This window comes from Heterocephalus glaber, unplaced genomic scaffold, assembly GCF_053883595.1.
Source record: "Heterocephalus glaber isolate CG9 unplaced genomic scaffold, H.glaber_assembly_v1.0 deba00001497, whole genome shotgun sequence".
Lineage (NCBI taxonomy): Eukaryota > Metazoa > Chordata > Mammalia > Rodentia > Bathyergidae > Heterocephalus > Heterocephalus glaber.
In genome coordinates, this window is record NW_028258320.1 from 73,114,026 (window position 1) to 73,139,848 (window position 25,823).

General features: G+C 48.9%; 1 protein-coding gene across 1 annotated transcript in view; it reads right to left on the minus strand.

Moving 5' to 3' along the window:
• Positions 1 to 25,823, minus strand: part of Rbm20 (RNA binding motif protein 20) — a 213,398-nt gene that overhangs the window by 59,782 nt on the left and 127,793 nt on the right. The window contains 6 exon segments of the mRNA XM_004839020.4: positions 60 to 191; positions 2,443 to 2,583; positions 13,208 to 13,305; positions 13,633 to 13,724; positions 15,699 to 15,760; positions 16,879 to 17,962. Coding sequence (XP_004839077.2) covers positions 60 to 191; positions 2,443 to 2,583; positions 13,208 to 13,305; positions 13,633 to 13,724; positions 15,699 to 15,760; positions 16,879 to 17,962 — 1,609 coding nt within the window.

Genomic DNA, 25,823 nt, shown 5'->3' on the forward strand with positions numbered 1-25,823 from the left:
GCCTGACAAGTAGGGAAAACACTGCTGACGCTTGATGAATGACTGAGTGAATGTTTTACCTTCAGCTGCAGTTCCTGGTATCTCTTGGACATCCGAATGAGCAACTTCTCGCCATTGATCACAGCAGACTTCTCTTGATAGAACTGGACCATAGCCTGGGCAGCTTCTGTGTAAGCCATCTCTAAAAAGGCCTTGGAAAGACAGAAAGGAAGGACATAGACTGGACTTGATTTTGGTATGATTTCATGTCAGTGAAGTTCAAGAACTGGAAAATGAACTGATATTGATGGAAACTAGTCGAGCTTCCTTCTGGGTTGGAGGTGAAGTGACTGGCAAGGGGCATAAGGATACCTTCTGATGTCCTGGAAGCTTCCTAGATCTTCACCTGGTGTTAATTATATGGGCTTACATATGTGAAAAAATTAATGGAGCTGTAGATCTAAGATGACTGTACTTTATGCATTTAAGAGTATCTATTTTATACCTCAATAAAGAGAAATCAGTACAAGAAAGAGCACTCTTTGATCTCATCTGTTCAAAGAGGCCTTTTTATTAATGTCACCCAAATAGCTCATTATAAAATGGCACCTCTCCTGATCTCCATGGTTACCAAAAACCAATCTTAATTACGGATGTCCATCCTGGGCTGCATCATGATACAGAAGGCCCTCTGGTGTGGGCCGGTCATCACCTCTGTTCCCAACGAGGGCTGTTCCACATGTGGCCATCCCACTAACAAGTGGTGACAGCAGGAGACAGACGGATAAGCCATACTTAGTTGAACTCTACTCTCCCCCATCTTGTAAAGAAAGAAATATATTCCCAAACTCAGGGGCTCATGAGCCTCTAGGCTTGAAGGTCAGCTGGGCTGTTTTGTGAGTCAAAGGACAGGCCTTGACAATTCTTCCACAGAATTTTTCCTCTTTAACTGTTCTGGTTAAAAAAAAAAAAAAAAACTTATAGAGAAGCAGGCTTTTCCATTTAGTCTGTGTCTACAGTTTGTCAGTAGGCTGCTTTGATGGATCTGTCAGTTTGCCCCTGTAGCTGCTGAGGTGTGTTCATCACTGCTACTGTTCCTCAGCTTTGTGCTATATTGATGTGCATGGATTCTGGTCTCTGTGTAGAGAAGAACAGTGATCTATGCCGAGAGCCCTACTGTGAGCTCCAGTTCCCCTATTTTCTTGGACTGAATGGGCAAATCAATCTTATTCACCCTCTTTCACTGCCCTTTATTGGTCAATTTCAGACACACAGCTTTTTCCCATGCTGTCACCACCTATGGCAGGAGTGTGTGTGACTAAAGATCCTTTAGGGTTTTATTTGAAATTCTGTCACCAGGTTTTGTGTGTGTGTGTGCCACTTGGGTTTGAACCAGGGATTTCACACTGAGGCACATCTCCAGCCCGTTCAAAAATGTTTTTCCAGTTTTGAGATAGGCCTTGCTAAGTTACCAAGTTGCCCAGGCTGAGCTCCAGCTCCAGACCTGCCTGCCTCCACCTCCCCGAGTGCTGGGATGACAGATGTGTGCCTGGGGCCTGGCTGCCTCTTGCTTGAGATGAACATTCAGCATCTCTAGCTCTCACTTCTCAAATTCGGATGACACTAATCTAGGCAATCGAACTGCACTAACGCTGCAAGCTGAATTTAGTACATCTACCCAAAATAGAACTCCTGAGAGGCAGGAGCATGAGACCAGGGAGCATTCTACCCTAAGATTGAGGAAGGGAGGCCACTAACGATCTGCCATGGCTTTTCATCTCTTAGTTTTAGTGTAGAACATCTCTGCCTGTTGTTTGGATTCATAAAACAAAAATATTTATTAAAAAACCCCAAAATATTCTGATTTCTGGTCATTTGCTATACATATTTCCCTTAGGCTTTAGAAGTGAAGACACACATATTTGGGGCTCAGCCAGTTCCCAGGTTAGGGATTCATAGTTTCTTAGACTGATGAGGCCCCCACCAATTCCCTCCTGATTTCCTCCTCTGAGACCCAAGACCTGGAGCACAGACCTCAAAGACTCATGAAAGTCCCAGTTCCCAGTCAGTTCCCAGTGGGCCCCAAAGGAGGCCATGGGGTGCAGCTGGTTCAGAAGATGAGACCACAGCCTTAGCCCAGGGTGGCCACCCAGCAGTGACCACAGCCCACGGGTTTCTCTTGGGCCAATGAGCTCGTCTGCATTAATGAGCACCTCATCCTAAAGCACCTCCCCTCTCCTCTAGGCAATTCAGAGGCTTCTCTTGGCACAAGAAGGACAGAGGCAAACAGGGGAAGCAAAACGACAGCCTCAGCAAGAACCTGTATGCAGTGCCAACAGATCCAGCTGGGCACCATCTGTCTATGCTAAAAACCCCTTCTACAAAAAAAAGTATTACTGGAATTTCTCTTTCACCAAGGTGTAGTCTGTCCTGCAACCACTAGAGTGAAGGTGCCCGGCCTACCTGATTAGTGGACTTCATGAGGATGTAATTCGTGACCTTCCCAAAGGGCAGCCCCAGGTTAATGACGTCATTCTCGGTGCAGCTTCCTTCCGGGAGGTTGCAGATGTGCACCACTCGGCCAGCACCTTTCCGCTGTGCAAACTGAGGGAGGGAGAGCAGCTGTGTTTACCAGACACTTCCCACCCCCAGGCATTCCCAGCAGCTACCTTCCCCCAAGTCATGATTGCAGCAAGGTCATTTATAAGATCAGTGCGGAAAAGCCCTGCACTCACAGGCCCACAGAAGATGTCACCCTTATGCCATCTCTTTACAAAAAAGATTCACACTTCAAATGAGCAATAGCATCCATGGCAGGAAAGCATATGAGCAAATGTACATATCCATATGTGTCTATGTGGGGGGCATCTACAGCCTTTTGAGAATATGTTTTCTCATCTTACCATCATAGGCAAATGAAAATTTATCTTACAGAAATAAAAACACCAATACATAAAGATTTGTGAATAAGGACATTTACTGTAGCACTTTGTAGGATAGCAAAAACAATTGTGGAAACAGCCTATGTATCAAACAATAGGGAACCTTGTAAACAACCGCTCAAGCATACAATGGGAAAAAAACTACATCCCATTAAAAGGAGGAGGAAAGTGTGCTGATATGGAATGATTTTTAAGACACGTTGTTAAAAAAAAAATAGGTTGCCGAGTAGAATGCATTCTATGATACCATTTTTGTAAAACAAAACTATAGGAGATGGAATAAAGCAAGTACCATGTTTCCCTGAAAATAAGACCTACCCAGAAAACAAGTTTTAGCATGATTTGTTTATTTGTTTATTGGAGACAGGGTCTTACTATGAAACCCAGGCTGGCCATGAACTCACAGCAATCCTCCTGCCTCAGTCTCCAGAGTGCTGGGATTACAGGGGTGCACCACCACTCCCAGCACGATGTTAGAGACTCCTAAAATTACTCTAGAACTTGTTTTCCAGGTAGGTCTTATTATTGTAAAAATTTTGATAACTGCTGGAGGTGAGAGATGGGTACACAGGGTTGATTATATTCATCTCCATGGTTTGCATGTTTGAAGTTATTTGCAGTGAAGATTGTTTAAAGGCTACAACGCAGACAGAGACAGGTGTGGGGCACACCTGTCAACTCTGGCTGTCTTCTGAGGAATAAGGCAGGAGGGGACCAATAGGACACACGTTGAACTTGTTTTGTATTTATTTTTTAGCATTTGACTCATGATTTTTAAAATTTCAGTAAAGAAAAAGAGCATAGGGAGGTGGTGTGAGAACTAAGACACATGCACAGACATTCACGGCAACAACTTGTGGTTTAAGGCGGTGGTTTTCAAAACTTTTTTTAGCCTTGGAATCTTTTCTTCAAATAAAGACCCGCTCCCCAGCCCAATATATTCAATAAATAAAAGAGGGGCTGTTTTAGTCAAACTTTAGAAAACCCTGCAATCACCCCCATCCCAATGCCACCTTAAGAAACTTGGCTTGGAAGCAAGACCTGGGCCCAGTCAAAGCTTCAGGAGGAAGGAAGCTTGTGGCAGGTCTGGTCAAACCTCAGTTAGCCTGGACTTTCCTGAAGGTTCAAGAATTAGTAAGCATAAGCCAACCCAAGGTGAAAGAGAAGACACAATTTTCCAAACCCGAAACACCCTCACAGCTGTCCTGCATGTGCAGAGCTGCCATTTTCTATGATAAAGTGAACCTCATCATCTAATTACATTTGATGTGGGCCTGAGTCTGCTAAAGTAATAGAAGGGGAAAGTCTGAGGTCTTGTCCCGACCAAGAACTAGTACTTAGGTCATTCTACCATGAAAAGCCCTCATCTGTCTCACTGGGCTGAGGACAATTAGAGTCGGTAAGAATTTCCTTTGTGGGTCAGCCCTGAATTGCAGACACCCAAGGGCACCTTCGAGAGCCCTCCTTGAGAGCGTCCGGACATCAAGCACTTTCCCAAAGGCCAACAGATTTCTACTGGGCTCATGCAGCTCCCAGAGCATCCCCCCAACCTCCACAAAATGCAAATGGACCCTTCCCACAAGCTGGGAGACACTGATGCTGAGCCCTTTTGTGGGGATGACAGGAGGAGGGCTGTTGAGAGGCAGGATCTTTGTGTCCCATGGGGGTGAGCTGTGGACATAAAGACGCAGAGCCAGCTGGGCTTTCAGCAGGGCACGTGGCTGGCTCTCTGAGTTGAACACCAGGAGGGCTGAGGCTGGGCACGTTTCTGCCCCTTGTGACTGCTGCGGTTGGTCGGGGTAGCACATGCTTGAACAACAGAGCGGACACAGGGGGCCAGTCTCGGTCCAGCTGCCTGGTGACCAGGCACAAGGACCAGCGACTCTCTCAACTGTCTCCTGCAGCCTGAAAGGATGACTCAAGAGGCCTTTATCCGAGCACAGCAGCGTAAACAAGGATATGCCTTCCAGCGAGCAAGCACCTCCACAGCCTCCAGCCTCTGTGCAGCCATCGGATTCGGGCTGCAGACACTGGCAGCATAGACACTGAAAGGGATGGCTCTCGGTCAAGGTTTTCACACAAGTTTGAAAGATACGGGGTATGACTGAAGAATCTGGTGAATGTTTACTCGTTTTTAAAGCTTGTTACAGCAAAAGACACACTGCCATTAACCCCTCTCAAAGTACTCTCCCTCACTTTGCACACATTTAGCCCACCATTCTTGCCAGTTTCTGAACCAGTTCTGGAAGGCTTCTTTCATGTCTTTAGTTTTACTATCGTGGCTGCCTTCACGTTCTGAACTAATTCAAAATATTTACCTTTCGTGGTCATTTCGACTTTAGGGACGAGCTAGAAATACCATGGTGCCAGATGCAGGGAATAAGGTGGATGAGGATGCACTGCGATGTTTTTCTGAGCCTGCCTTTCTGCTGGATGGGGCTCAGCAGTCGCATTCCCTGTATTTTTTTTTAATCATACTTCATAGAGACACCAAAAAGGACGTCCAGAACTGCTTCAGAAAGTGGCAAGAATGATAAGTGTGTTTGAAGTGAGGGAAAGTATTTTGAGGGGAATCAATGGAAATATGACTTTTACTGTAATATACTTTAAAATGTAAACACTTACTGTGTATTTTGATCACATTTGGTACATTCCCGAGTACCACTCCCTCAAGATTCTAGACAGAAACAAGAATTCACTTTTATTGATTCCCTTGCTACTTATTTTTTGTTTTTGTTTTTTGTACTGGGGATCAAACTTGGGACCTTGTGCTTGCAAGGCAGGTGGCAGCACCACTGAGCTAAATCCCGGCCCTCCCTTACTACTTATTAAGATAATCATGAGGGTTTTTTTGTATTTTTCTAGTTAATTATATTAATCTGGACCTTCTCCACTGGTGAACTGCAGATGGGTTTTAGGTATACCGACATGTTGGCTCCCTCAGGTTAAAGGCCAAGTACCCCTAGGGACCAGGAGCAGCAGGCTTCAGTTTATCACTTTCTAAATGAGCCATGAAGTGAAAACCTTGAGAACCACAAATCTTGAGAATCACTGTGTTAATGGTTCGCTTTGCATTGCATCTGGCTGAAGGGCAGGTGGTAAGCCCTATCCAGTTAGAAAGAGAAAATTTTTTATGTGCTAAATTCTTTTGTCAATATTTTATTTTTAAAAATCTGGTCTAAATTTCTTTATGTCATTGATCTTAAATATCCTTTTGTTGTTCAATTCAATTTAGGTTGAAAATCATGTTTGATTTATAGAAGGCATAGAATAGTAGGTTGTTATCAGTCTAGTCTTCAAACAATACAAACAAGGCTACGGTTTGCCCTGTGGCATATGGGAGAGCTAAATGAGGAAGAAGAGGGAAGGCAGGGGAGGGTGAGAGAGGACCCTCCAAGCCAACTCTGAAGAAACACTGGTTCCCGGGGATGGGGGGCGGGGAGGGGGCACTGACAGCTCTGAGGGATCTTGAGAAGGCAGCATTATGCTGCATAGTAACTCCCAGCCTGGGTCCTCTAAGAAGCCCTAAAGGGTCTCTGAAGTTAATAATCCAGTCAGCTCCCTTATTTGTGGCAAGTATGTTCCAAGACCCTCAGTGGATACCTGAAACCACCGATAGTACCAAACCCTATATATTCTAACTTTTTTTCTACTCATATATACCTATGGTAAAGTTTAATTTATCAATTAGGCACAGTAAGAGATTAACGATTACTAATCATAAAATAGAGCACTTATAACAACACACTATAGCAAAAGTTATTTTAAACTTATGAAATGTTTATTTCTGGAATTTTCCATGTAAGATTTTCAGACCTTGGTTGACCTTGGGTAACTGAAACTGCAGAAAGCTAAACCAAAGATAGGGGTTTACAGGGGATAGGAGGAGGCAAACAATATTTTTGACTTTCAACAAGCTGAGGTGATATCTGTAGGTATGGTAACCTGGTGTCTAATTAAACTAAACTTGGCCTGAGGATGCCCCCATCCCTTGAGTCCTTATGTAACACCTAAGTCAAGGCCTAATTTAGAAGTATGCCTTTGTAATAAAAAGCTGAGTCTCAGCCAATCACAGCAGCTGACCTTTGATCACTGACAGCTACCTGATCAGACCAGGTCTACATGAGGCAAACATTAAACTATGACCAATCCAGCCCTCTCTGAACCGCCCTTCCATTTCCTGGTGATGAAAGCTCCCCGCCCAAGAAATGGAGCACAGCTCTGTGAACCTGTCCTGCTTCAGGGACTGCCCAACTTACAAATCATTCTTTGTTCAGTTAAACCCTGTTAAATTGAACTCATCTAAATTTTTTTCTTTTTAACACTACTTAGATATTAGGCTGATCAGAAGCTCTGACTGCTTTGTATGTCTTTGGTTAGTAAAATTGGGTAACTGGTTAATTACTCATTAATATAAGTACTTTGGCAAACAAAGTATCTTCCAAACGTGGAATACAGGATAATGGCTGCTTGGAGGTAGGAGTAAATAACAAGAGGGAATTTAAGCTTTAAAAAGCTTGGGGCTTATTGGTGCAGTGAAAAGAATGGAAAACAGAGGATCTGGGTTCCAGTCCCAATCCAGCCACTAATTTAGGTGCGTAACAAATTTTTTCCTTTCTTTTGTTTTCCTTTCCTTTTTGTTCCTGTCCCTCCCTTCCTTCCTTCCTTCCTTCCTTGATTTTTGAGACAGCTTCTCCCTGAACTTGTGGGAATCCCCCTGTCACAACTCCTGAGTGCAGGGATTATAGCTGTGTGCCACCACATTTGGCTCAACTAGTTTCCCTTTGCGGGTCTTAGCTTCCCCATGTCTGGAATGAGGGAGGTGACCTATATATCTAAAGTCCTTCCTAGATGTATACTCAGGCAGCTCTAAGTTCTACAATTCCACTTCTGCTAGAAGCCTTGACAAGCTAAACCAAAGATACAGGGTAATGAGAACTTTCCCAAACTGCACTCGGCATAAACAGGAAGCCCATGTCTTCCCCACCCCTGTCCATGGAGCGTACCATCTGCCTCCATTTCTATGTGGTCAGTTAGCCGTGCATCTGTTCCTTCGCATGCTCACTTTTCAGGCATACTTGTTTGTGTTGGTGGCGATCTCATCTTTACAGTGCTGAAGATCAGCTCCAAGCCATGAGCACCTCATTTACCAGCGCCAGCTGTGGAGGCTGGAGGCTGCTCCCTGTCTGTGGGCCAGCACTCACCTGAACGCCCTCACATGGGACCAGAGGCCCAGCTGTGCCTTTTCACATATTACGGCTCCTGGTTTCAAACCAGGTGTTGCTTCTCCTAGTTCACATGGCTGGGTCCCAGACCTCTCAACTTACTCACAAGTCTTTTATAGCTGCGTGGAATCGTAAAGGGAACAAACAGACTTGTAGGTGAAGATTCTGAGACCTTTCAGCACCCTTGGCTGCAGGTTTGGACAGGCTTTGCGCATGAGTTCAAAGAAGAAACCCAGTTCTAATAACTCAGAGTCACAGCGAGGATGTGGCTCAGGGTAGTTGGCCTGGAGGGAGAGAGAAGTCTCTCAACACGATTCCTACAGCTAAGAGTACAGATCTGAGCTCCAGGAAATGATTTCCATGCTCCAGCCTGATGTCTCTGGGTGACCTAATCTCATCCAGCACAGAGTCTGGGGCTCTGGCTGTGTGCTACACACTCCCAGGGCAGATCTGGGCAGATCCGGGCAGACAGACATCTATTCCTTATGATGATCATTCTGCACAGAGTATGCAGACAGCAAATGGGTATGCATTCCACAGCTATGGACCTTGGCTCAATCATTTTCAAATATTTTATAGAGTTTTGACTTAAAGTAAATCCGCTTTTACTGGTACCAGACTTGCTTGTGGATCTTGGGCAGTTCACATGCTTAGCAATTTGTCTCTGTAAAGTTTTGTCATAAAATGTTAAAACTCAGGTCTTCTGGTCCACACCCATCATGGTATACAAAGGCACTGAAGCCTGGGAGAAGATGAGGAGCTACTTAATCTACAGTAAATTAAATGGTGGCAGATTGGCAATTAAAACTCAGGTCTTAATAAAAAATGAATCAGTCAGACTTCATTAATCATAGTAAATACACAACAAATGACGCTACAAAGTAAAATAGGGCTTTATGTTCTGATGTGGGAAGGTGTCTAGAGATCAATTAAAACGTATGGAAAACTTAAGTAAAAAATAACAAGGTACGTAATATATGGCATCTGATTTTTGCAAAAACGTACTTTTAATTCATTAAATGTTTACATATACACTAGCTGGAGATATACCAAAAGATGTTTATCTTCTGTGTTCTTTTTAATAAAGTAGGATTTTCTATTTTTAAATGTTAGAAGTTTTTACATCGTGTTTGTTTTACTTTTACAAGAAAAAAAAATAAAGCTTTATATAAGGAAAAAACTCAGAAAATAAAGTCTGTTCAGCTTTCCTGTCTCCCTCTCTTTGCAAATGCACAAGGTGGCCCCTGCTGACAGGACCAGAGCAGTGACAGAGCTGCAGTGGTGGCATGGGGAAGGGCAGGTAGCAGACCAAACACCATGCCTCATGTTCAGTTGGGGTCACAGTGCACTGGGCCCAGGCCTCGGAAAGGCCGGCTAGATACACAGATGTTCTAGAAACAGCCAGCATCTGAGCTCAAAGCCCTGACCTTCCACCGACATTTATATCTTCCTGAGCCTCAGTTTCCTTATTTACATGAGTCCCTAGTGTGCCAGGCGCTGGTGAGAAAGCAGTCATAGTAGAGATACATACTTCCCAGTTCAGAAAGCTTCATCCGGGGCAGCAGCACGGAATGAACTCCAGGGTGGCAGTGAAAGCTACAAGACCATTTTGTGGTGATAGTCACAGGCAAAGCACATCTTGGGCAGCCACAAGAAGACTATTTTCAGCCTGAGAAGGCCCTGTGGCCCTTCCAGAAAACTGACTGCTTTGTTTATGACAACTAAGGTGGCCAAGGAGAGGGATCCTCAGCTCAGTCAAATGGCAGCAGCTTGAGCGAAAGGGGACACTCATCTCTGGGGGCTTTGGGGGGAAGGGGGAGGGGCTGGGGACAGGAACAAATCCCCTGCCACCAGCAAACGCAGCACACAACCATCATGCCACAGCGATGTCCCATCTCTGTCACAAGCAAACTCGGGAGAGGAAAGGCTCAGCTCCAGCAGGGAGGAGGTAAGTCTAAATTCAGCCCAGCTGTTCCCACAGGAGCTCCTCGGTGGTGGCAGATGGTTTCTGTGGCATCTCAGATTTTATGGGAGGTGGGATACGTTTTGTGGTCTTAATCCCCAAGCCCCGTGCCAGTTTGTTCTTCTGCTTAAACACAAGGGGCCTCGGGAGCAGCACGGCGCTTTGCTCCACTAACAACAGTGACCTCACGGTGCCTGGTTTTACTCAACAAGACGTCTCTGAAAAGATGGACTTGAATGGAATCAGGCAGAAAAGGCGCTGGCAAAAGACTAGAAGATACTTGTGGAAGAAAAGGAGACTGAGCCCTCGAGGGATCTCTGAGTGGGAGTTTCGCTCTCTTCATTAAGGATTTCTTTTCTGTTCAAATTTTCACAATAAGCATAGAGCTTGTAAGCAAGAAAAATATTATGTAAAAGAAGCTCACAGGTCCTTGTTGGAGCCAGCAAGGCGTCCTTTGTTAGCCGGTAGTCATAGTCATCCTTTGCTGGGTCTGCTTATCTTGGGAGATTAGCCTTTGCAGGCAGAGAAGAAAGTCAAATCTTTGACCGCCTCTCCTGCTCCTTAAAGAAGCCTTGAAAAGTGGTTTTTTGGCAGCAGTGGAGTAACCAGCTCTTCATCTCCCAGCCTGTCTTCACCTGTTGATATTTTTGTTTTTCAAAAGAGCAATGTACTGGGGCCGGGGATTTAGCTCAGTGGTTTCGTTGCCTGCTACGCAAGCGCGAGGACCTGTACTGTACCTGTCTTCAATTCCATTAGCCAGAAATGTCCAACAGGGCACCAGAATCTGACAAAAGGATGAGAATGAACATCGAGCCACTTGTAGTGCAGGATTTGGCTGGGGCAGGCTTTGTCCTTGTCTCCCAGGCATCTGAAGAAGGCCCACGTAACCAGCAACATGTCATAGAGTGCAAACTGATGAATCCAGTCCTTCCATGGAGCCTAGAAAATGCTGCCAGTCACTGAGTTCATCCTAGCAGATGGTGTCACCACCCAGAAGAACAAGGACCCCCACGTGACTGGACTCCTCAGCATGCTCCATGGCTGGCCAAGGCCAAGGAAATCCCTGCCACCCCCAGGTAGCCTCAGATCCTCCGCGGCAGCTTGTGGGAGCAAGTGGGCAGAGGGAGAGGGGCTTGCTGAGGGGTGTAAAAGCAAAGGGGATCCTGAGATCCTCAGAGGGGCTCAGTGGGGAAAGGGGGGCTTCCAGAGGCAGGCTGCATGGGGCAAGCCCGCTCCCTTCAGCCCCATGATCCTAGGCAAGGTATTAAGTTTCTCTGTGCTTCAGTTTCCCACTGTACAACAAGGATAATAGCAGTGTCCACATCATGAGGTGGTCTGGAGGATTAAATGCACTAACATGATACAAAATGCTGAGAACATATCAAGCATCCTAGAAATGTTAGCTACTGTTGTTATTATCTTTCTATAATGTCTGGGCTCTGTGCAGCAAGCAGAATGTTTTACAACAATATTTTATATAAACTTCCCACCTGTAGGCAAGAAGGATGAAGTTGTGCTCAGAGCTTTTGAGTATTGACATCAATTATCACAAATCATCATCAACACGGATCATCAAATTGCTCGTGCTTGCCTGGCATGTGCTTAATTCAAAGTGCTTTCATGAGAAGCTGAAAACACCTAAGGGGAACAGACACGACTCCAGGTACTGCCAGACAGATTGGTGCAAGGGAAACTTAGTCTCAGGCTGAGGCTAAGCCAGAGTCGCACAGCTGGCAGCGTCAGCCTTGGCAGTGACACTGTCCCCACGCCCTTCAGAGCTAAAAGGGCTCGGAAAGACCCATTGCTCAGGAACCGCTGCTGTCACTTCTTACGTATGGAACAGTTCGCAAAGCTGCATCTGATCGGCACAAGGGCAGGACCGGTCTGTGGTCCCTACTGAGCCTCAAACCCAGCCTTCGGCGCTGGCCCCTGATTCAGAACTGCCGAAGCCCACATCTGATTTTGCAAGGCTTGAGGCAGGATCAGGAAGATAAATTACACAAACCAGGTGAACACTTACTTATTTCACCCCTAAAGTCACTAGCTGGGGAGTTATCCCTATTCAAGGAACAGAGCCCCCGAGAAGCAGAGTGGCCTGCTCGAGGCCACCCAGCCGGGGCTCTCAAACTAGGGCTGGACTCTAGGTCCCTGGCCTGCAAGTCCTCAGGAATTCGTCCTCTGGCTCTATGGTCTGTGAGAGTGAGGATGTGGCCTGGGACAGAGCCCAGGGCTGACGGGACAGGGTCTCTCCTACCCCACCCTCTCTCAAGCACTTCTCCCGCTCTGCACTACAAATAAACAGGCAAGAGGTGGACTCGGGGCGCTCCACTCCCTCCCCAGGTCACTTCTCCGAGGTTTCCAGAGGAGCCCCAGACATGTGGAGGGGCAGCGTAGGGAGGCTCGCTTTGAAGAGCAACACACGATGCATGCTGAGGAGAGAGGAGAGAGAAAGAGGCTGCAGCTACAAACGGCGCAAATCAAAACCAGGTCCAGGCCGAGACACCCCGCAGGCGCCCGCTCAGAGTCCAGCCCCACGCGGCGTTGTTCCCTCGCACAGCAGGCTTGGCCCTGTCACCTCCCACCGGCGCCCCTGTGCCCAAGGCGGCTGGGAAGCAGGAAAACATTTGAAACTACAGCAAAGGAGTTGTCACAACCGGTGGGAAAAGGAAACAAAGCTTCAGGACTTTGGGGGACTGAAGTGCGTGTCATTTCTAGAGAAGAACAAAGCTAAAGACAGAAAACAAAAAGTATTCCTGCAGCCGCCTGCTTCCCAGGGCGCCAGCAGATGCGGTGAGTGTGTGGCCCTGTCAAACACACTTTGGCCCTCTGCATCCAGTGGCGGGATTACCCTCTCGTGGGAAGGGGGCTACTCCACGAAACATCAAAAATCAGCTGGAAAAATAAAAGCTCAAGCTTTTCCGTCTATACCGAAGTTAAACGCTGGGAAGCGGGTGAGTGCCTTTGAGGTCAAGGCGATGTCCGCTTTGGCCTCTATGGGGTCACTCTCCTGATGGCCACAAAGCCACGCGTGCACGACTGCACCCCAGCCAAGACACAGGAGGTGCCGCAGACAGTGGAGAAAATGCTCCTCTACTCACACTCGTCCCCGAGGCAGCTGACGGAAATGCAGGATTCGACGGAGCAAAGGACCTGGCTGGATTGGCCGCAAAGGACGTCCCGAGATCCGAGGCATAATCTGAATCACAAATGACACAGCCAGGTGAGGACCCAATGATGAACGTGACCTTCAAAAGTCATGACGAGGACGTGCATGGGAAAGAGCAGACAACTTCTAACAAATTCAGTAGTGACAGGTGAGATTCCACCTCTGGGAAAGTCGAACCAGCAAAGCCGCGTGTCTAAGGCATGCAGGGAGCACAGGCGGAGGCCCAGCTCGGGCGGGGCCTGGGGCTCTGTCTGCTCCGTGCATGCACAGGAAGGGCGCTTCGGAGAATCCGGGTCTTCGAGGCAGGATGCGATGAGCCTGCGGGCGGCTGATTTCTGCCACAAGCCCCAATCTTACCTTCGCTCCCAGCAGGGTTATAAACAGCTGCGTTGTTGGGGGAGGCGCACAGAGTCCCGTCTGCCGAAGAGAGCACACACCGGATGCCGGCACTGGACAGGGTGAGAAGAGGGACCAGATCCTAAGTTCAATGAGAAATCACCACGCAACTCAGAAATCCCGTCCCGGGCATGGACCCAGACAGGCGAAAACAGATGGGCAGACAAAACCTGCATTTGACTGCTGATAGCAGCGCCACTCACGATGGCCGTGGCAGAAGCAACCCAAACGCCCCTCAAACAATGAATGGACAAGAGAAATATGTTAGCCCCGCTCAGCGGAGGATGAGGGCTGTATGTGACACGAGCGGAATGAGCCTGCAAAATACTACGCTAAGTTTTAAAAGCCAGCCACGGAAGGCCGTGTAATACATGATTCCATAGAGGCGAATCCAGGGAGACAGAGCAGAGGGGGCTTCCAGGGGCCGCTCAAAGGGGCTGAGCACGAGGAAGGGGCTGGGGGCGCATGTGCACCACTTCAGGAACGTGCTACACGCTGCTGAACCCTGAGCTTTAAGATGGTTAAAATGCTGATTCTTGTGTGGATTTTAACACGGTGAGAAAAATAAGAGGAAGCCAAACAAAGAGGACTTTGTAAAAATTATTTGTAAAATTGTGGTAAAACATGCGTAACATAAAATTCACCATCTTATCCATTTTTGGGTGTACAGTTGAGTGGCATGAGGCACATTCACACTGTCGTGTTGCCATTGGCAGCTCCCTCTCCACAACTCTGCATCTTGCAAAACTGAAACTCTGTCCCTGTTAAACATGACTCTGCGGTCAACCTTGCACAGCCTGACAAGCACTTTCCATACTTTCTGTTTCTCTCTGTCCTCTCTAAACACCTCATAAAAATGGTAAATGTACAGCACTTGTCCTTTTGTGATTGGCTTATTTCATTTAATGCAACATCCTTGGGATTCAAGCATGTTGTACTATGTATCAGAATTCCTTTCCTTTTCAAGGCTGAGTAATATTCCACCATATGTTTATCCATTCCTCTGCCTGTGGGCATGTTGGTTGCTTCCTGTGGACTGCTATGAATAACAAGGGGAGGCAACATTTTGAATGCACACATCTCAAAACATTGAGCCGTTGGGCCAGAGGTTTAGCTCAGTGGTTCCGCTGCTTGCCTTGCAAGCACAAGGACCTGAGTTTGATCCCCAGTACCCCACCGAAAAAAAAGATTTAAAAACAAAATCATGATCTATGGGCCGGGGATTTAGCTCAGTGGTTTCGCCGCCTGCTGCGTAAGCGCAAGGACCCGAGTTCCATCCCCGGCACCAAAAAAACAAAACAAAAAACATTGAGCCGCAGCTGTGTGTTCTGTATCCCTGGGCCAGACAATCTCTTCTCCACTTCCTTACTAGGCTGTGGGTTCTGCCCGTGCCCCCAGCTGAAGCTGGGATCCTGGTCAGCACAGCCTGCGCTCAGTGCTCCTCTGCTCGGCCCTCTAGCAGCTCCAGTCGCGCTCAAAGCAACCCTGGAAGTCTTCCAACAGCCAAGGGCTCTGGGCCTGGCCCGGGGCTTCCCTGGCTCCTTGCCCTGTCTTTCCGCCCCGGTCACACTGGAGGCTGCCTGGCACCCCAAGTCCACACCAATCACTGGGCCTTCAATCCTGCTGTCCCATCTGCCCGGAAGGCTTCCCAGAAGCCATGGGCTCCTCCCACCCCATCCTGAGGCGCCCTCAGCGAGGTCTCTCTCTGCTGCCCTATTTAAAAGGCAAGGAGCAGCCCCAGGTGCAGGGATGCACGTGTGAACACACACACGCACTCACACGCTCCCCACCCCGCCCCAGCATTGCTCTGCTCACAGTGACCACCCGGAATGTTACTATTTGCTGTTCCATGTGCGATCCGTCTCTCGTATGTTACGTGTAAGCTCCTGGAGGACAGGGACTTTGCCCGTTCATTCTCTACGGTTCCCTACAGTTCCCAAACCCAGCTCAGAGCACGGCGCACCACTGGCCCCCAGTGAATGCTTACTGAGCGCATGCGTGGACCTGCATGGGTGCACAGCACTTACTTTTCAGAGAAGACCAAGCACTTCTGAGCGTGCAGCTTCCCTTTCACGTGCAGCTCCCAGTCCTAGGGCAAAGGAAGGAAAAGATGACCAGAGCTGAACTGAATCCACGGGGAGGCGGAGGACACAGGAGCACTAGACTCCTGGGGCCCCTCCCGCCTGCTCCCTGCTCCCAGATGATCCGCCCTCCAGGGTGATCCGCTCTCACCCCACCATCCTCACCCTCACCTCCAGTGGCCATCTCAGAGCAGCCCAGGGGCAAAGTCGGACTCCACTCCTCCTCTTGGTGGACCCCAGACCGCCCCTGCCTGTTCTGTCCCGCAGACACCCCCATGTTTCTGTCCAGTTGGGAGATGCTGACAGGGCCTCATGAATGCCAGGCAAGCTCTATCACTGAGCTACGCCCCACATTTGAATCCCATATTTGAATCTCCGCTCTGCACTGCCTAGGCAGAAGACTCAAGGCAAGTAATTTCATTACTTGGACCCTCAGTTTTCTCCTCTGTGAAATGAAGACAATAGCAGCACGGCAACTACTTCCTAGAGTCATGGCTGGCACACAGAAAGTGGTTAAAATAACAGCTATTCAATTATTGCTTGGGAATACTTTACTGTGTCAGGAATCCGGTCTTTTGGGGGAGATTATGCTAACATGGACTTTTGTTTACAGCTGTCTGAAGAATCTCACTGCCCTGTGGAGGTGCTGAGTCTCCCTGTCCACACCGCAGATGTAGCAGCCGAGGGCCTCTAGAACAATCCACCTAGGTCTCACCCACAAATTGGTCTCTTGCCTCTGATTCCGAATTCCACCCTTTTCTTCCTTTCAAACTCAGTACACCACATGTACTCAAGGAACAGTAGTGACCACATCGGGAAAGGCAGGGACCCAGGAGGTGGGAACCCAGATCCCGGCCCCTTCTCTGCAGCGCACTAGGGGTTACTCCAGCCCTGCCCCTCAGCCCCAGCTCTCCCGTCTGTAAACAGGGGAAGGAATCTCGTACTGGCCTTAAAGCAAGGAACTGGCCATAACCCATTTCTGAAATGCCCCTGGGTTGCAAGGTCTGTGACTTTAATCAAGGGGACCGATGGCAAAGCTCTGTTTCCCAACCACTAAATACTCTGTTTCTCCACCATGAGCCCTGAGCTTTCCCGTGAGGCTCCCGGTGCATCCTGGACAACTCACCTTCAAGTCAAACACCTCCTTGTCACACATGCTACAGACGTGCGGCAAGCGGACGGGTGTCACGCCACGGAAATCGTCCAACTCTCGAGGCTGCAGGGGCCGCAGACAGCGCATTGCCTTCTCCTCCTTGGCCCGCCGGGCACTGCCAAAACCCTGCTTGCTGTTGTTGAGCCGAGCCCCGAAGGAAGGGGGGGTCCTGTCTGCGGTGGGCTCCTCGGGGTTGTACAGTTCGTAGTGCTGGCCGGGGGGTGGAGGCCACAGGTTGGGAGCTGCTGCGAGATCAGCCTTGCCTTGGCCAGAGAACCCAGCGGGGCTCTCCCACTGGCTGTTTGTGCCCTGCAGCAGCGGCCCCATCTCACTTTTCATGGCCCCCGCCTGCTCAGCTGGAAATCCTGCCACCACATTTGACCCTTGGGCACTGGGGCTGTAGAAGTCTTTGGAAAAGGCAGCCTGGCCATCTTGCCCAGTGTGGCTGAAGTGCCCTTCATAGGTCACGCTGCCCGAGGTGGAGCCCGAGGCTGGCAGGAAGCCAGGCTGACCATCTGCTTCAGAGCCAGATGCCTGGCCCGGGTTGGTTTGGCTGCACTCATAGAACCCTGTGGTAGCCGCACCAGGCCCAGCCTTGCCAATGCCCAGGATGACTGCTGGTTGGGCTGGGGTCTGGGACATCACCCCACCGAAAGGATGCACCACTATGGCGCTGGGAGGCTGGCTGGGAAGGCTCACAGAGGGTCCTGGGCCTCGTGTTTGGCTGGGGGGTGAGAAGGCCGTTGCATTCGAGGGGAACCGGGCACTGGCCATGGTCACAGGATGCTGGGGCACTGCAGCAGGACCATGGGGGGTGCCGAGCACAGCCGGATGTCTCAGCTGGTTGAAGAGAGGCTGAGACATGGCCACTTTGGAGAGGACTTGGTTCAGGACAGTGGCGGCTGCAGTGTTGCTGGTGACAGCTGTCTGTGCCAACTTCAGCCGGTGGAGGGTGAGCTGAGCCTGCAGTTGGGCCAGCTGGAGACTGGCAGGCGAAGGGAGCAGAGGGTTCGGGTTACAGACTGAGAACAGGGTCTTGTCCAGGAGTTTGGCGGCACTGCAGGAAGACAAGACACCGAGATGCACGGCTGGTTCTCAGGGAGGGAACACGACTGCTTGTGCTTACCTGTGTCCCCTCCCACATATACGAGACCCTCCCGAGTAGGTCCTACGAACAGGGGGGCTCACAAGGTAAAGAACAAACCAAAACTGCACTAGAAAAACGATATGACACAGTTTGATCTCTTCAGTAATTAGAAACATAAATTAAAATTGTTACAAACAAATGTTTGCCTAGTAAAATAACCGATATAAAAAAATAACTGCGATCAGTGTTGGAGAGATCAAGTGGCAGAGACACTAGGCCAGCGGGAGTCTGAACAACAAAGCTTTGAGAGGTGGCCTGGTGATGTGCACGCATTGCAGGCCTGCACTTTGACCGAATAAGTCAATTCTATAGCTCTCTCCTAAGACAAACTCGATACCTGAAGATGTTCAACACTAACTGCTTACGTAAGAGTACAAAGTTGAAAAGTCCATGAATGGAGACATGGGGCTGGATCTGAGTAAAGCATGACTTAGCTACACAATGAAGCATCAGGTGACCAATATTCGTGTTTAAATTTCTACTTTAATGTGTAACATTAAATAAATTCAAAATGTGTACCCAGCACCAAGCCTAAGATAGAAAACATTCCACTGTGCTAAATGTCCCCACCATGGTACTCTACCCGCCCCACCCCTTCCCCAGCATTGCCAATGATAAACTATCTTTTGTTGTCATGCTGGTTTTAGTTTATTGTTTGTTTGTTTGCTTGTTGATAGTCCCAGCTGGCCTTGAACTCATCATGTTCCTCCTGCCTCAGCCTCCCAAGTGCTGGAACTACAGGTGTATGCCACCATACCCGGCTAAACACTATCTTGAATTTGCTAAGGTCACAGAATTCGGTTACAGAGAAAAAAAATCCCCAAAATTTGCATTATTGACAGGAGAAAATCCATAGGCTTCAATGTCAAGAGAAAAAAAAGCAAGCTTCAAAATCGCACGTGGAATAAATTGTATATTTATATAAATATATAAATTATATAAATATTTACTCCAAGCATATTCATCCCGTGGTCATTTCACGTGCAAGAATAACAGCCCACTTCTTAAACACAACTAGTATAAAGAATAAACCCATAAGTCACAAGTGAAAAAAATCTGAATTTGAGGTAGCAGCAGGCAGTGGTCCGCTCTCACAGATCTCAGTGGGAGACGGCGAGGGGCAGCTTCTCTCTGACGAGGGCGCCCACGTGGCCTTCGTTGGTTGGCGACAGAGTTTTCTGGAAGTGGGCGGGCTTTCCCAGAGTCTGGGCTCTGTGGTTACCACAGCCAAGGTTCTCGAGTAAGACCGTATTCCAGGGGTCTTCGGCTCCCTTGTGGGAAGGGGGTGAAATCAGGAAACAGATGTGAGATGCTGGTGAACTGGAGCTGCAGGACATTTGAACGTGAAGTTCAGGACTGTGAAGTCTGAACTCGGGGTCACCATGGACAATCCGGGGTGTACAATCAGCCCGCTCATAAAGGGGGTGGCAGTGGGAATCCACGGCTGGGACCCTTTCCTCTCCACTGTCCCACGCACTGCAATAAAAGTGCAGCAACAGTGAAGCCAAACAGAAGCTGGGCGTAGGCCCGGGGAAGACAAACAAGGAGCTGTGGAAAGAGGCTAGCATGCCACACCTCTCACTTTGGAGACCTGCATGTCACACTTGGCCCGCTTTGAGAACACTCAGGAAGGAGAGCTTCGGCCCGCTTGCATCGGAAGAGGAGCAGTGGTAGAGGGAGGAAGGGGAGCAGAGAGACTGCTCTCAGACGCTGTGAGCGCCCTGTTGTCTCTTTCGATCTCCCCAGTGATCCCATAGGGCAGGTCATTTTCACCTGTTTTGCAAGGCAGAGACCTGCAGCTCAGAGGGATCAGGTGACTGCTTAGTGAGAAGTGCCAGGCAGCTTCCCAGCCCTTGTAGGAGTACGTCTCCCTGGGCTGTTTCCCTGCTTTGTTTGAAGTGAGTTCCCAGAACACCAGGCACACCCACACTAAGATGCAAGTACAAAACACATTTCGGAGCCAGACAAAAATGACTTCACTACTCTTTCCCATTCCTGCGAAAAAATTGAAAACTAGTTGTAAGTTATTACAGAGACACCTGGCTCGCAGCCCTGCGGAGCTTGCTGGGCGGAACAGGCGGACTGCGTTTTAACTCACTGGGGGAGAAGAGAGCCAGGTTAAAGGTGGTCAGACCTTATCTCCTCCAGTGGAGGTAGGGGAGGTGTGTTGTCTGGGTGTAGACAAGCTGTGGAGATGTCAGTGTGACCACAAATCAAGGCGACAGCACCGGAGAAAGCTGTCTAGGCAGACAAGAATACAGGAGGAAGAGGAGGATGGTCGCACCGATGATAGATTTTGACTTGTATAGTAGTATCAAGTAGCTGAGTTTTAGAAGAGCAATTAAGCTTAACTCAAAACCCTGGCCTCACAGGGCCAGCCCTTCCTCCCGGGTTTTTGCACCACACAGGCTGTCCTTCCTAACGAGGCGATAATGAGGTGGTAATTTGGTTTCCATGACCAGAGCAAGACAAGGTTGGTTGTGTTTTTCCCAGAGAAGTCAGCTGGATTTTCTAAACTTGCATTCTGGGCTGCAGGGAGCTGGAGATTCCCTTTGCCTCTGAGGGGGTCTGAAGCCAAGCACTCTAGGTATTTGCAGGTCAGTCGTGGGAAACAAGTGCGTTGCAGAGCGCAGCCAGTTACAGAACTTACCCATTCGGAGCCAGTGGGAAGTATGAGCACTAACCATATTCTCTTGTGTCCCTCTAATTTGCCTACAAGGCTCTTCTTTTGGGGGTGGAGGGGTCTTTCACGGTACTGGGATTAAAACCCAGGCCTTCTCACTGAGCTACATCCCCAGGCCTTTTTTATGGTTTATTTTGAGACAGGGCCTCACCAAATCACTAAGTTGCCCAGGCTGGACTCAAACTTGCAAACCCTCTTGCCTTAGCTTCTCAGAGTCCTGGAATTACAGATGTCTGCCACCATGCCCAGTTCATCTAGCAAGTTCTTCTGGTGTCCAACTTTGTTCAGCCATAAGAAGTGAATTTCACATAAATCTTCAGAGCTCGATACCTCTCTTGAACCCAAATCTTAGATAATGAGGAAAAGCACTTCATCTTGTTTTTAAAAATCTAAAACTCGGGGCCGGGGATTTAGCTCAGTGGTTTCAACGCCTGCTTCGCAAGTGCAAGGATCCGAGTTTGATCCCCGGTACAAAAAGAAAAAAAAATCTCAAACTCCTAGTCTGCAAGAGTTAATGACCTAAAATTTAGATGCATGTAGAGATCACACAGTACATCTCCCTGGGCTGTTTTCCTGTTTTGTTTGAAGCGAGTTCCCAGAACACCAGGCACACCCACACTCAAATATAAGTACAAAACACATTTCGGAGCCAGACAAAAATGACGTTGTTACCCTTTCCCAACTGTGTGGAAATTCAAGTTCCACAGAAGAAGGGACTGTGTCCGGGGGCCCCGCATCTTCCCAGCACCCTGCCTTGCCCTTGGTGGAATGCTCAGTAACTGCTGTGAAGAGAAGGAAGACGGAAGCTAACAGTCGGGTTGTGGCTTGTCATAACCTTGGAATTCAAGGTGATGTGACAGCTTTTGTGTGGGTTCACATATCTATGGAGGACAAAGGCCCTCTCACAGCTCAGAAAGGAGCCCCTACATACACCGAGAGAACGAATGGATTTTGCTGCTGTGTAACTAAACACACAAGCAGATACACAGTTGCCCGCCGAGGGCACCAGTACAATGGCCCCTTCTAACACGGCATTCCAGTCTGCCCCCCTCCCTAAGTCTAGTTTTTGAAATTGCACAGATGACTGGATGATGGTCCAGCCAAGACATCCATGTTCTGAGCCAAAGAGCCTGTAAGCGTTACTTTGCATGATGAGAGGACTTTGTAGCTGTCATTAAGTTGAGGCATTAGATTGAGATGGGGGATTATCCTGAAATTATCCATGTATCCCTGGGTAATCACAAGGGCCCCTGTGAGGTTCAGGGAGGGGATTGGATCCGGAATGAGAAGACACAAGGATGGAAGCAGAGATCAGAGGGGAGAGCAGATGTGTTGCTGCTGGCTTTGAAGGTGGAAGAACTAGCTGGGAGCAAGGAAACATAGGTGGCCTCCTGAAAAGAGAAAAAGCAAGGGAACAGAGTCCCCTCTGGAGGCTCTGGAAAAAAACCCCACACTTATCCTGCTCATACCTTGGCTTTAAGACTGATTTGGAACTTCTGATTTCCAGAATTGTAAGAGAGTAAATTTTTGTTGTTATAAGCTACTAAGCTTGTGGTCATTTGTTAGGACAGCAATAGGAAACTGATACAAGCCCCAGAGTCACTTAGTCATTGAGATGCAAAAGAGGCTTCCACCAGGAGGCAGTGGTAGGAAAACTGGCCGAGTGGATTTTGTGGGTATGAACTGATCCCCATGGGGTCCACACACCCTCTGGGAGCCTAGCAGGGGCCAATTCAACACAAGCAGAAACCCAGAATCTCTTCATTTCCGAAGTCAGCTTCCTTTTCCCAGCTGGAGCAGTAACAACCAGGGAAGACCTAGAATAGGAGACCAGACCCTCAGGGGCCACTCATCTCATCCCTTCATTAGCCCAGAGAGAAAGGGACTTGGTCCAAGCCACAGAGCTGGGGGGAAGAGGGGTGGGAGTACCCATCTTCCAACATCATCCAGTGCCCAAGAGAATAAATAGCCTTGCCTCTAAAACGCCTACAAGCCTACGCAGGCCCCAGGACTCTACCTGGTAACTCAATGAGTGTGGCCACCCATACTGGTCCGGGATTCATCCCTCCCTTCAGAGAGGCACTAAGTACTTTCAATACCCAAGGCACTCACTGGGCATTAAGATGCCTGTCCTTCTAGAAGCCCCCTAGGGGGCAATAAGAGCAGGGATGCTCCCACCATTGTCTGAGGAGGGAGGGGCGGGATTCTGTGTAGGGCAGGATTCTCTGCTAAGCCAGGGGCCACCATGCTGTCACTATTGCTGTTGCTGTCCTGCAGTCAGACCTGGGCTCTGGGGAGGGGGAGAGCAGCACAGTGAGCTACAGGGCGGGACGCTGGGCGCCACCGATGCCACTTCGTCTAGGCCTCTAGAAAGCTCACTAGCCCCAGGCAGATGTTCTGTTTGAGCCACTGTCACAAAGACTTCGCACTGTAATTACATAGAAAGCTCTGTTTTGTTGACTAGAGTTGCTTAGAAAGTTTTTAAAAATTAAAGTAGCATTTCTCAAGACCTTAAAAAAAATACAACATAAAGGAGAACTGGTTACACTTAAAATGCAGGGAGATACAGGAGAGGCACAGGGAAACTGGTTCTAGGGTTTTGAACTCCCGTTGTGTGGAGAGGATGTGACCTGCTGTCCCACCGTGAGAGATAATAGCTTTTTATGGGGGGGAGTCCCTAGCAGGGTGCAATGATGCCTTCATATTCGGCCCCAAGGAGTGAAGCGAGGGGTCCTCTGTCGGAATTGGGGTGTGATCCACCCTGTTCCCGGAAGAAAGGAGAGCGGGCAGGATGCACGCACCTCTGCTCTCAAACTTCGGCCTCATCAAAGGGCTGAGCGGGCACTTGGGCGTCTGTCTGTTCGGCCCACATGGGTGGAGCATCTGTCGGGAGCCACACACAATTGCCAGGTGGCAGGGCCGCAGGGAAGGTCAGCAGAGAGCAATGCATATTCTCACCGAGGTCAGCGGGGCGTGGGAGAAGAGGCCCCGGACTGCAGACGTTTTCGAGAAATTAAACAAACAAAAGAGAAGTCCGACTCGAGGGCCACCCCTGACTGTGAATAAAGATTTCTCTGCACTCTAGGGTTACTCATCTAGCTGCAGGTGCGAGAACTCAGTGGCAGCGTGTGACAGGCGGCTGGAGGATGAACTAGGTGAGCCTTGGGCTTCTGCCTCACTGTTACTGGGGGTAAGACTGGGAGAGAGTTGCTCAGGACTTTCTCATCTGTGAAATGGAATCAGAACCCCCCAGGCCATGTGTGTTTGGACCAGGTGGCCACTGGCTGGCTCCAGGGTGGGCAGTCCTTGACACTGTATTGGAGCTCTCAGGAACGAGACACTCTGTCGTGCCCAGCTGCTAAGCCACTTGTTAAGCCACCACTTAAAAGTGGGGCTGCTTGAGAATAAAGCCCACTGGGAAGACACTGGCCTCAAGACAGGGGTGCAGCCAGCTCCTGGTGACTTCCTGGGAACACTCTGAGCCAGCTTTGCCTGGCTCCACCCTGCACACAAACCAATGCATTTCCCTTACTTGCTTAGCAAAAATAATAACGCTGAAAGAAAGCCAACCTACTTAAACCATCTGCACCTAATTCCCACTTGCCGCTCCACGACACGCTGACTTGCGCTTCTCTGGCACTGTCTGGTCTTGGAGCGAAGAGGTCACTACAGGGAAAATCCGACAGTAACTCTGCCATGAGCATCTGCCAGCCACAGTGAGCTGCTTCCTGAAGGTTCAGGAAACAGAAAACGCCTCCACCCCGTGGAAAGAGCCCGGCAGCAGTCTCAAAGCCTGGCTGCAGGTGGGGTGTGAGAAGAGGTCCCTGCAAGGGTGAGGGCTGGGACAACCTTTTGCAGGTTCAAGGACCCAGGTCTGGTCACACACGTGTTCCTTGTGAGCAAGAGAAACAGTGCCTCAGCCTGCACGGAGCTGGGGGATGCACTTTCTAACCCACAGTTATACCCTCAATACCTCAGATGTCATTTTTTGCTGCAGTAAAAACTGACTTTGTGTTAAGGCTTGTCGTTGTTTTGTTTTTTGTGGTGCTGTAGCTTGAACCCAGAGCCTTGTGCATGCTAGGTCAGTGCTCCATGACTAAGCTACACCCCAGGCCCTGTGTGAAGACAAAGGTCTTTATTAACAGTGTGATGGCTCTTTGATATTCTCACTTGAGGGAGAATATGCAGTGGATGCCTGTAGGGCCACGGCCTGTCCTGTAGGAACTGGCGTAGGAATCAGGCATCTTGTGATCTAGTGTAAAACTCACATGCCTGTCACCTGTGTGACAGAGGGCAAGAGAATCTATGTCTCCGAGCCTCAGTGTACCCATTTATTTAAAAAAACACAATCTCCTCACTTACAGTATGAAAATCACAGAGGTAAAGAGTTGTCAGACTGGTCTGTAAACTGCTAGGTGACCCACAGATGTAGGACACAGCATCCTGTGGAAGATCATCAGAAAGAGGACATTTTCCGACAATATTCTTCTTCACCAGAAGCGGTATTGTCACCCGTCCTTGGAGATAATGTCTTTGCCACTAAGATTCAGGGTAGAATAAGTTAACATTGGTTCAGTCACACAAATGAAGTCCTCACTGTATCAATGTGATTATTCTATGCATCACCAGCGGGGGGAGGGGGGCACTGTGCAGAGGCTAGGAGCACAGGTTTCAGAATTAGGATCAGCCTAGGTATGAATTCTCATTTGGCCACTTAGAAGCTGGTGGCTGAAAGCCAATCCCTATCTCCTCTGACCCTCAGCGTCCTCATCATTAAAGGAAGAAGGGCTATATCTAAGCCACAGCTTTGATCTGCAAGTTGAATGGCAGGGTCTGCACAAACTGTCCAGCACACGGTTCCTAGAACGCAAATGTGAGAGTTGATGTTTGTCCCCTTGTGGTTGTCATTAAGATCCACATCCTCATGGCTGTCATCCTCGCTGCAGGCTGTAGGTGAGCTCTGCCAAGGCAAATGACCCTCCCTTAGAGACGGAGAGGGGCGGCAGAAAATACTAAGAAACATAAATATGGAGAGAGGAGCAGAGGTAAAGGGTGGACGACTACAGAGAGGAGGAGCAGGGTGAGGAC